This window comes from Ruditapes philippinarum, unplaced genomic scaffold (genome assembly GCF_026571515.1).
Source record: "Ruditapes philippinarum isolate M1 unplaced genomic scaffold, ASM2657151v2 ctg782_1_1_1_1, whole genome shotgun sequence".
Lineage (NCBI taxonomy): Eukaryota > Metazoa > Mollusca > Bivalvia > Venerida > Veneridae > Ruditapes > Ruditapes philippinarum.
In genome coordinates, this window is record NW_026859085.1 from 14960 (window position 1) to 27491 (window position 12532).

The following is a 12532-nucleotide window of genomic DNA, read 5'->3' on the forward strand; positions in this document are numbered from 1 at the left end:
CAGGTGAGCTAAAAATCCCTTCTAACATTTTGTTTCATTTACTTGAAATTCACTTATTACAAGATTGGAACAGAGACCAATATTGTAGTTTGAAAACATTGTCTTGTTCTACAGGTCTGTTTGAATTTAAAATGTTGAAAATGGACTGTCTTTAGCCTATTTTTCCTTCTTTGGGCCGTGCCACCATTTCCTGTTATGTGGAAAAAGCACCAGAAGTGAAACCCCCATGATGCTATATGTTTGCATTAATCAGGCCTGTAACAGTTGTGCCTTTGATCTTGAACCCTACATGAGCACTAAATCAACTTTTAGGATAAACTGGAAAGCTCTCATTGGGCGATGTTGGCTCAAAAGAACTAGTACAGTAAATCAGTTCTACATTTTATTTTTTTCTTCATTCATTCAACAATGAATTCAGTTAAAGTTAATAGACTTTCTGTTCCTGTCTCTGGAACTCTGCCCTCTTGTGATTTTTGGACAGGTAGTCTGTAAACTCCTGGTATGGAGATTTTGTGAAGACAGTCTCCTTCCACAGATCTGGAGTCAAGTATGCATATGTCTGGGCAATAGCTGCATAGGTGGCCTTGGCTATGAAAAGAAAAATAACTTAGATTAATATTTCTAAAAATTTCTAAAAATATAGGTAATAGGTAATCAAAATACTTGGAGCTCATTATTGATTCCAACTTAAAATCAGCCTGCAAGTATATGAAAGCCAGTAACGTCTTTATACAACATTTTCCTATAATGCATTGCTACGTTTTTCACCTTTAAAATAACAAATCTTTTAATTATTTAAGATTTTTTATTTTATTTAAATAGGGAGCACATAATTACCAAAGTTTCCAAGTGTTCCTGTACAGCCTCTGGCAGAAGTGTAACAATCTTCAATACCAGCCATATGAAGCAATTTTTTGGGTACTGGGGCACTGACAATACCTGTACCACGGGGAGCTGGGATCAGACGTACTGTTACGCTGCCACATTTACCAGTCACCTACAAAGAAATAGCAAGTTTATAAATGAAACAAAACAAATACTTTTGAACACGAAACATAATTTGTATATGTGACTAAATTCTAAATCTTCTTTTTCTTTCATGCTTTTTACCTTGCTGGTAACAGCTTTGTTCCAATAAAATCAATGTAAAAGGGTCAAATACTGTGACCCCTTAAAATACTTGTCATATACCAGTCACAGACGATACAAGTATCAATTTTGAAATTTGTATTCTTATGAACCCTAAAGAATTTTAAGAACTGCAACAATAACCTATCTTTAACAAATTAACTAACTCACACTTCAATTCATTATTGTCAAACAATTGCATTTTTCACTATAAAATCAATACACTAAAATATACCTTACCTTGCAAGGTACTGTGTGGGGCTGACCGATCTTGTTTCCCCAATAACCACGTCTGACTGGAATAACAGACAGCTTTGCCAGAATGATTGCACCTCTGATGGCTGTTGCCACTTCTTTGGAGCATTTCACTCCAAGGCCAACATGTCCCTTGTGGTCTCCAATAGCAACAAAGGCCTAAGAAAAAACATTTAAAAAAATACATAATGAGGGACAGTAGTGGATTATCTTCCCTTCATAAAAACCGACGTTAACCAAAATGTAAGTAGGTCCAAATATTTGGAATCCTTTGCTTTTATCATTGAGTTCTATGTAAGACAGGTTGATATGTCTTAATGAATTATTTCCACATGCAACAACAAATATGTAAACCTTAAGAAAAATATGTTTAATTTATGTCAACAGATTCTACATCTTATCTCAAATTCTAATCTGAATATTACAAATGATCATAATTAGCCCTAATTAATTTAGTCTGCTACAAAGAAATAGGCGATAAAGTCCGAGTAATCCAATAGCTTAGGACCTATCTATTTATAGGGAGTACTCAGGGGAGGCTATTCACTACTGTCCCTCATTGTCAATGTCAGTTTTTAAGTGGCTGGCAGGTCACAATGACATCCAATAACTTGGAAAAGATGCTTTGCCTTTATTGTGAGACCTGCTCTTGAGATTGAGCTTTCGGTCTCAATCTTTTGAATATTTTAAACACATAATATGTACAACATTACAAAGAACTTGGAGAGTACTACCTTATACATAAATTGTCACTAGGCAAACAATGTAATGGAATAGGGCCGATTTTTGCCGAATATTTCGGTGAAACAAAAACCCTGAATTACAATCAAAGTATTTCCTTAAAAAATATCTATGCCTTTAGGTACACTGGTCATTGCAACAATTGTTAACTCCTTTACCTTGAACCTAGTTCTCTGTCCAGCACGTGTCTGTTTCTGCACAGGCATGATCTTCAATACCTCATCCTTCAAAGATGGCCCAAGGAAGTAGTCAATGATTTCAAACTCCTGAAAAGGAAAATTTCAAGATTTTGAGCAAAATGGACATGGTCCCCCGACTCTTAAAACTATATTTTTGCTATCAATTATTTGCACAAGTCAATTGACAGCAATAGGCATATAATTATGCCCTCTGGCACGATTCTCTTGATTTGTTGTAGACTTGCTTGCGAAATGAATTAAGCTCACATTACAAGCACAAATCGTCACATTAGTGCAATAACTGAATAAATAACTCTTCTTGAAATTTAGGACTTAACCCGTTACAACACTAAAGTGACGAAATATGCTTTATAAATGCCAAATTCTAAAGACATTCAATCTGGTAGATAATTTGACAATGACAATACAGCTAAAGCAAACAAAGAAATCCTTGTAGTTTGCTTGAAGCACCTAGAATTACTGCAAACTCAAAGTAACAATAGAAATTGATCACACATTACTGTTTTTACTTGATAATTTCTGATGACTTGCAATGGCTTTTTCCAAGATATATAATTGGAATTCTATAGTCTAGAAATTAAAAAAAAATACCTTGATGGGCAGGGAGAACAAATAGATCTCCTCTAGAGATTTGATCTTCATATCTTTGACAAGTCTTCCAAGTTTGGTTACTGGCATCCATTCCTTGTCACCGTCTTTTTGACCCCTTCCTCTGCCCCTTCCACGTCCACGGCCCCTTCCTCGGCCACGTCCTCTACCTCGGTCTCCAGATCCAAAACCTCCACGGAATCCTCCTCGTCCACCGGCTGGTGCTGCGTCCGCCATTGCTAAAATATAAATGAAGTGCATTTGCATATCATGTGTTTAAACATAGCATCACAAGTTGTAACAAACCAATTTTAAAATGTACAATTTCCCCTCTTACTTCTCTACTAGATATGGATACATTTTGATAATCTTCAAACAATAGTTCCAGACCGGACACAGATAAAACATTCCACTTGAACGCTCATATTTACAAGTAGAGATCAATGCAGGCCGCGTACATAATCATAGATTGCTAGTTTGTTGGGACAAGCGAAATTTGCTAATGTAATAGGTAGTCCAATATATTAGACGTTACAGGCTTGTTATAGTTTTTGTCGGTCAAGCCTGACGTCTAATAGTTATTGCTCAAAAACGCATAGCATCATAAAAAATTCCAAAAATGTCTATTGTCCTGCCTTTCAAGCTTTATTCAAAAGCTTATCATATTTTCTTTCAATTTCATGCTCAATCATGCACAAAAACTGTCAAACCAGTCTTCGAAATTAACGCCAGTCCGAGGACACTAAATTAAGCATCGGTCCAGTGATTATTGCAAGGTCGGTGGTCCGACGGACCAGTAGATTTTTTGTCATGAAAAAATATTGTAAGAAAAATTCATCAAAATAATGAAGCAGGGTTCTCTAAAAGATTGATCTTTTTGCCTTTTTTTGCAAATGAAACCCATCAATTCTGTCCTAAATGTTCAAAACACAGCGAGAGATGTCTAAATTGTATCCAGTAATGGAGGCCGCCATTTTTTTCTTGGATATTTTCCGTACCGCACCGTACAGTTACGGAAATTAAACCATTGTTTATTATGTTCATTATTTAGCTATGATTTTGTGATTATTGATTTAAGTAAATATTTTGTGTGAAAGTGATTTGTTTGAAGCAAATTGCGTTGTTCATGTTCAATTCAGTCAATTTTGCCTAAACATTTAGTCCTTAAAGATTTTTCAAAGCTGTCAACATAAGGCCCAGAATACAAGACGTATTATGCTTCTTTCAAAATTATCAAGGGAAGCATGATAAAGTGTTTTCCTGTTCCCATCAATTTATTACCTATCTATGTATTTGGTCCGGCTAAAAATCACCAGGTCCAGTAAGATTTGATATTTTACTGGCCATAATGTCCTGTGCTTTTTAAAGTTTTTCGTGAAGACTGTCAAACGATGTATTTATCAATTTAAAATAAAATGTAAACATCAATCTATTTTTGTCTATCAGCCATACAGGTTAAGCAAGGTGATTTACAGACTGATTCCAAATTTTTGAACGGAAAAATATATTCGAACACACTGACGGTGCATGGGCAATTATTTCGTTCACAAAATATTCCGTTAGATTGTTCTGACTCAGTTAAACGCTTGCATTTGAATTAGCCAATCAGATTTCGCGCACTTTACGGCCGCCATTTGTTTATCGGCTGTAAAATGAATTGAAATACATGAGAGGATTTAATCATGATTTTTCGGATGTGACAGTTTAATTATTTTGACAAAAGGTATTTATTTTATAGTTTTGTTCATAAATAGGTCAAAAAATATGTAAATACACGCTATCTTCATTGTTTTTCGTTCCACCCGATTTTCTGGCGGAACATGCTATGGGTTTTTGAGCAATTTCGATATGACGTTGCTTTGACCAGAAGCAAAAATATCTCAAAGCGACGTCATATTTATAGGACCAACGTAATAGGAAGCTAGAATTCATTAATTAGGCCTGTAAAAATGAGTACTAGTAACAGAACAAAAGTATTCTTAAAGAATTTACTTAAAAAGTCTTTTTAACACTTAAATTATTCAAAATTAGCGAATGACTTAAGCAATTAGGGAACAGTAAACATGCCGAAATTTCAATCTTTGAGAGAAACAGTTGCTACACACTATGCTTATTAAAAAAAAATATAAGAATCTATCATATATCTGTATCTGAAATTATGGTACGCTGCAGGGCCTTTCAGTTTTTTTTAACGCTGCACTGCCAATTTTAAAGCATCGAGTGATTTATAATCTGATTTTCAATGTTTTCTGGGGCACAATTCTTAGGTTTCAGTCTGCGTTTGTTTGCTCGGACTGGTGGCAAGAAGTCTTGGCAAGGTAAGGTAGGCACCAGCCCCCCAACCACCTTAGAAACATTAGTCTGATGACTTTCCTCCGGTCCTGGAGTGAAGCTAGTTTCAAGTCACAATCACCGTTATTATAGAGAAATATTGATTTTTTAAATTAAAGAAGAGCTTGATTTAATAAAAAATATTAAAATGACTCAAAATAAATGACAGATTCGGTAAAATTTAGACGATTTCTATCACATCTTAAAATGTGTGGCCGACTTACGTGATATCTTTCCGGAAAAGGCCGAAACAGGAACCGGAAAATGTTTAAGTTATTTTTGAAAAGTATTATTTTCGCGAAAAGGTCACTCTTTTGATGCGAATTATAACATGGCAGTGTGATGCTTCGCACAACAACATTGAATATTTCATATCAATTTCTTTAAAACATATAATAATGATACAATAATAATAATTATAAAAATAATATTAATAATAATAATAATTATCATAACAGAAACTTTAATTACTGTACTGAGTACAGATAATAATTATAATAATAATAATAAAAATTAAGAGTACTGTATAATTATATTTACATGGATTTATATGTAATATAAATCCGTGGTAATTATAACTTGGGAATTAGAATTTTTAGATATGGCTTACATGAAACTAAAGCTTGGTCTCTTCTCTCTTCCCCTCGGTACGTGTACGTCGTAGAGAAGACACAGGGCATCGGCAGAAGATTTGAAGACTGGGGACGGCGAAAAAAGAAATGAACTTGTGCTGCAGACCAGCTGCCGATGTCCTAACTAAAGCCGAAGGGAGTTGTCCTACAAAATAGGCTTTTGGTCGAAGAGATGGATATGCAAGGGTGCGTTAGCCCCTAGCATGGTTAGACGGCTTGAACGGCAGGGCTTTTGCTGGCACCAATAACCCTTGTAAGGGCTACCCTTTCATATTGTCTCAGGTTACAGTACATTTAGGTTCTCATCGATCATACAGTGGCCTACTTTTGGCTCAAAATTCATATCTTTGGCTAATACACCGTGAAAATTGCATGGAGATAAATTATCACCACTTTGTGCTTCAAAATAAACATTTTAAGGGCATGACTGGTGACATGTCCGGGGTCCATACTCGACAGCGAAAGCTGCATTTTGTGCATGATGGATCCTCATTAACCATAATACCAATATTCAAAAAAGAGAACACATCTGATGCAAATAACTATCGTCCTATTTCCATTCTCCCTGTTCTTTCCAAAGTACTAGAAAAACATGTCAGTAATCACCTTAAAAAATTTCTTGAAACACATTCGTTATTGCATAAGACTCAGTCAGGTTTCCGTTCAAATCATTCATGTAAAAAGCATTAACATCTATCATTGACACTTGGATTTCTGCAATCAATGACAACAAACTTGTAGGCACTGTTTTTCTTGATCTAACTAAGGCATTTGATTTACTTAATCATTCTCTCTTAATGATGACACAATATCAGTTTGCAGGGGAAACACTTAACTGGTTTAAATCTTATCTCTCAAACAGAATACAACAGGTCTCAATCTGTGGCAAATTATCAAGTGCCAAAGAAATATCATATGGAGTCCCTCAGGGATCCATATATAACTCATGGACTGTGTTTTTTGTTTTATTTATATGTGACTTTTTTTCCGGCACTTGTTTTCATTTTTTGTATATATATATATATATATATATATATATATATATATATATATATATATATATATATATATATATATATATATATATATATATTATATATATATATATATATAAATGCTTTGCCTTTAAAATAGAGAAAAAAGAATCCCTAAAGAACGTTCAAAACGACAAAATTGAAAATGTTGCATGCTCAGTTTGATTGAGCCTGTACGGTAAGTGAATGTGCAAGTTACCATCCACGCCCATAGCACCGGCTTAAGCAGTATTCACATGAATTGGTAAAATTTGGAATTTTGACACATCCGCAGATGTGTTCACATGGCGGTTATCATGGAACCTTCAATGTGACACGTAAGTATCATTCCATGAAAAGTGGCATAAAGTCCACAAGTAAAAAATGCGTTTACCCTCATCAAGAAGAAAAAATGGGCGGAACTAATGAAATGGAATTTTGAAAGGGGATCGGAGGTTATGAAGCCTGCATATCACAGATAATTCGTCAAAAGACAAATTTAAAAAGCAGGCCACATATCCTAAGGGTGATTATACAGTATTTAAGTAGGAATACTGGAACCACCCAAGTTGAAAAAGGCCAAATAGAAGAAACTAAAAATACCACATAACATGTATTAACAACAATTATGTCGTGCTGAACGATCTTCAAGGATCGAAAATATAACATCTTTGATTAAATGTACGGGGAGACTTTTTACGGCCGCCACACGGCACAAATAACACTGATGTGATCATAAAATAGAGAAAAAAGAATCCCTAAAGAAAGCCCAACACGGCAAAATTGAAAATGTTGCAGGCTCGGTTTGATTGAGCCTGTTCATGGACGGTACTGGAAAGTGCAAGTTACCGTCCACGCCCCCTAGCACCGGCTTAAGCAGAATTCAACATTCAACACGAACTGGTACAATTTGGAATTTTGAAACATCCGCAGATGTGTTCATATGACGGTTATCATTACGGTTATCTAAACCTTCAAAATACATCTACTGACATGTTTGCAGATGATACAACTATCACCTCATTTGGATCACCTATTGACTCAGTTTACAGATCACTACAAAATAGCATTGACATCATCTACCACTGGTGTGCAAGAAACTCTATGCTACCAAATCCTCAAAAAACAAAAGCAATGATAATCTCCCCATCACATATTATTTACAACACAGTTAAATCAAGCAATGACTACATTTTGAAAATGCAGGAAAATGACATTTAATTTACTTACTCTGAAAAATTACTAGGAATTCATGTGGATCATAGATTATCTTGGAACTGTCAACTTGAACAGCTGATTAAAAAATGCAATTCATTACTGTATCTTCTACTTCGTATTAAACAATACCTAAACAAACAAATGATAATAGTTTTTATAATGCATACATATAGCCACACCTAGATTACTGCTGCACTATTTGGGGAAATTGTAATGATGAATTACTGCACAGCTTATACACATTTCAGAAGAGAGCCGCCCGTATTATACTTGATGCAGACATTGATACACCCTCAGATATATTGTTTCAGGAATTGAATTTGTTAAAAATACATGACCGCATACATTATAAAAAGGTAATTCTTGTTTATAAATCCATTAACAATCTATTGCCACATTATATGTCTAATTTATTTCACATACAAATCACACAACTCTGAGATCACACACTCAACAGAAACTGCATACACCCAAACCTAGATTAGAATTTTGCAGAAAAGCTTTTGCATACTCTGGGCCTAAAATCTGGAACAAATTACTATTACATAACAGGCAATCAAACAGTCTTGCACAATTAAAAAAACATACTTAACATGGTAGTTCTCTGGTGGAAACCTCTGCTTAGATGCTATATAAATATTTGTTATTATATTCGTTTAAATATGTTTGTTTTATATACATGTATATGTTAATTTTCACTTTGATAACATCCAATTCAATGTTGAATGTCTGTATATATTATCAACTCATGTCATTTGTTTGTTCAAGGTTAATCTCACATATTTCAATGTTAAATGTATAATAATGAAATCAACTTATGTAATTATTTAATCTTTTATTGATGAATTGTATTTTATAAATTGTTTTGTACATTGTTGAGGCTCACAGGGAAGATTGGGCTTGCCCAACTGTGTTGCTTCATTAAATAAAGTCGTTACTTACTTACTTACTTACTTACTTACTTACTTAAACTACATACATACAACTAGAGCTGTTGGGAGAATTTCTGTCATAGAGAATTGGATATCCTATTCAGGGCGCGTTGATAGAACGTAGACAGACGTTCCGCCAGTATTTTGAAAGATTATGATCATTATTAAATTAAACAAGGAGAATAATGTGACATTTTCGGCAGTATATCTGTATACAGTAACAGGTCCTAGGTACACCAGGAGAACATAACCTAATTGCATAACATTACTGTTTTCTAACGGATTTATTCTTTTTATATCCCTAAATCCAAGTTCATCCTTTCATGCGAAATAAAATTCAGAGGCAAAGTTTGTACATTATATTTCATTTTCCTTTCAAATTTCCTTTCAACACTATTTTTAAATATCAGAGAATTTGTTACAGGTAGCCAACACAGTTTTATATATATCATAGATAAGCACAGATTTTTTATTTTAATATTTGGCAAAGACTTTATCAAAATATATTTCTAATTACCTCCCTCTATTAACATGTACTATTAATATTGGTCATATCTTGATTACATATGCTTTTCGTAACTTAAAATATTGATAATTCGTCATTTAAGCATAAGGTTGAGGTTTAGTGACTTTAAGAATTCCACCTATTTCAATATTTAAGTTTCCTTTAAATAATTTCGTGGAATGTTCTCATTTTATTGTATGAGTTTTTTTTTTTTTTGTTATGGTTATAGGCTAAGTCTAACGCACAAGCAAGTTATTGTAAATTTAAGTTTCGGGTTAAACAAAATATAAGGAAAGGAAAACTTTATTTGACCACTAATGCCATGGCAAAATTAAAACTGTTTGATAAAATTTCTTTATACTTGGCATGTTGTGAGAATATAATAACAGAAACACTTTTTAAAAGCGGAAAAAATTGGGGTTAACGTTCTCATTTTTGAGTTATCTGCCCTTGAATTAGACATTTTTTGCTAAATTCAAGGGCAGATAATTTACATTGAAGTGAAACAATACCTCATTTTTTTCTAATTTTCGCGATTTTGAATAAGTAAAGTAGTTAAACATAACTTAAGCTCACCAATCATCGTCCAAATGAACATATTTATGGACAAATACGTTATACGGGTTTATAAATAAATACGGACAATGTCATTCACCATCAAATTATCTCTTAAAAATCAGAATTTGGATAAGATATGTGCAACATGCTCGCATTGCTTTTATTGCAATAAATTTGCCTAATCAATTGAACAGACACAATTTTCTTAAACCGACCACTAGCCCCGAGTGCCCAATCTGAATATATATTCAATATTTTAAGCTTATTAGTTTTGTGTTATTTATTTATTTATTTATTGTCTATGGACACAGAGTGATTGGAATTAGCATAAATCAGCTATGGAACCTCAAAATTTCAATGTAATATTCCAGAACCTACATTTTATGCGCAACTTGATTTTGTTTGTGTCGATAGTGGAGATAATCGACAAAGCAGTTTTGAGTTTAGCTATCTAGTTATGCTTTTAAATTAATTTCTATACCACAATATCTTATATTTTATCACTGAATAATTTTCAATAATAATAATTCGTTAATAAGAAAAATGCAATGAATAAAAATTAATGAAATTTCGGAATGAAAATCTTTTCAGTATTTAGTTGACAGTAAAGCCGATGAATCTCTTCTATCTGATGTTGTAATCAAGCACGGTCAATTTTGGATTTTGACAGCAGTGATGCTGAGTCTGTCTAAAATGAAAGATATTGTTGTTTAAACCATAACAATAACACGCGAGTAGGTGCTGCTATAGTTATTTCCGTAAATCTTACTTTGAATTTAGTTTCTTCGATTGAGATATTTAAAAAATGTCAACAGTTATTGTCAGAATTTCTGTCAGCTTGAACTGTTGAACTGTTGAAGTTGAAAGTTGCATTTTCTGTTTGATAATTTTCTTAGTACCGTAGTAAAGAAAATTGCTGTTTTATAACTTCTTTGTCTCAAAGATTTACAAATATCAAAGCAATTTGACATTGTCAGAATATAAATATAAACTAATATTGTAATTTTTGTATGCTTTTTTAAAAATGGTTTAACATTTTAAATGAGAAATTAATTTCCTTCTCATATGTAATGTGGATTATGCCCCCTCTCATCATGTATTGTGGTCAACAGTTAGGCCTAACCACTTTATTTTCAGTCAACAATTGACCTTGACACATGTTGATTTACCAATTAAGAAAACAATAGCAATAGTCAATACAGGGGCCATCTCAAAAGTCAAATTCAAAATTAGCTGTCAATAGCAGTTTTCATATTTTTTTGGGCTATATCCTGGAATAGACCCCAGGGTTTAAACCAGGAGTATATATAAGACTCATTCCGATTTCTTTACTTAAGTGAATTATATACAAATTTTACTTCTGAAATATACATGGGGATCTATCCAGGAAATTGCCCAAAGAAGTAACTGAATATTAAATTGTCATTAGAATTGTCATCAATTTACTTGGTGCAAAGCATAATTAACCATATTGAAATCAGATTACAAATATTGATGATACCTGATATATCAATAATTACTTATAATTATTCTGTTCATACAATGATTTTTTCTTACTATTTTTTTTGTCATCACTGCCATGAAATATGTCCATTATGCAATGACAGCATTGTTTTAGACAATATACATCTCCTTCTATATATATTTTCGGTGAATTTTCATAATTTCTAGACATTTAATTAATCAGTCAAAATTATAAATTTTTTCAAATTATTATTATTAGTATTATTTTTACACGATTATTGGTCATTGGAAAACTTTTTATGATTCATCAATTTTGTTTTGCTGACAGATCTTATTGTCATCAGCTTGAATTATTTTCTACTGCAAAATGTTTATGACATAGGAAACAACAAATATTCAATCAAAAGTAGATTAATGGCTATACTAGTGAGTTATTGTATATACCATTCCTTTGACTTTTCTTGTAACTATACATCTTACTGCAGTGTTTAATACTAAACTGAGGTGCAATTTGAATTTCAGAAATATGGCAATGTCAGCTGAAGGATTTTCCTCCATGCAAGAGTGTGAGGTTAGTACACTGTAATGTTGAGTTATTTGTAGATCTTTATTTTTTTATCCCTCAACCTGTTTGAACTGTCTGAAAATAATTAGCCTTTGCCATCAGAATAGAGTCAGGCCTGCATGCATGTTTGTGCAGTGGTGACTGGGGTTTAGGCTGTTGCCAAACTTCAAAAATTAATCTTTATATATTCATATTAATGAAAATTCTAAATACATGTACAGTATTCTTAACATGGAAGCTTATTCTTAACATTAAAAATGGAACAGGTCAAGAGTTAATGGCTGTTACATAAAAAAGTAGAAACCTTAGTTATAAAAAAATATGTTGAACATTTAAATTTGTCTTACATCTATAAGACAGAAGAAAGGGCAGTTTTGAGCATTTAATTACCAAGAAAGCATT

General features: G+C 33.0%; 2 protein-coding genes across 4 annotated transcripts in view; one reads left to right on the plus strand and one right to left on the minus strand.

Moving 5' to 3' along the window:
• Positions 1–369: 369 nt before the first annotated feature.
• LOC132755135 (small ribosomal subunit protein uS5) lies at positions 370–5589 on the minus strand. The gene is made up of 6 exons (XM_060745935.1): positions 5468–5589; positions 2916–3151; positions 2283–2390; positions 1369–1542; positions 838–997; positions 370–588 (listed from the first exon to the last, which is right to left on the minus strand). The coding sequence occupies exons 2-6, from the start codon at positions 3147–3149 to the stop codon at positions 425–427; spliced, it is 840 nt and encodes a 279-aa protein (XP_060601918.1). The 5' UTR covers positions 3150–3151; positions 5468–5589; the 3' UTR covers positions 370–424.
• Positions 5590–10710: 5121 nt separating this feature from the next.
• The window catches only part of LOC132755136 (uncharacterized), a 110275-nt gene continuing 108453 nt past the window's right edge, over positions 10711–12532 (plus strand). The window contains exons 1-2 of one of the 3 annotated variants that reach the window (XM_060745937.1): positions 10711–10835; positions 12088–12136. In XM_060745937.1, coding sequence (XP_060601920.1) covers positions 12092–12136 — 45 coding nt within the window. In that variant the 5' untranslated portion in view covers positions 10711–10835; positions 12088–12091. Of the gene's footprint in view, positions 10860–12087; positions 12137–12532 lie in introns of all 3 variants that reach the window. The other 2 variants (XM_060745939.1, XM_060745938.1) reach the window with 2 other exon arrangements.

Bases quoted from the DNA above. Each gene is read 5' to 3' on its own strand.
- LOC132755135 (XM_060745935.1), bottom strand. From the start codon at position 3,149: ATGGCGGACGCAGCACCAGCCGGTGGACGAGGAGGATTCCGTGGAGGT. The intron at 2,391-2,915 runs GTATTTTTTTTT...TTTCCTTTTCAG, and splicing joins TGTTCTCCCTGCCCATCAAG to GAGTTTGAAATCATTGACTA. The intron at 998-1,368 runs GTAAGGTATATT...ATTTCTTTGTAG, and splicing joins CCCACACAGTACCTTGCAAG to GTGACTGGTAAATGTGGCAG.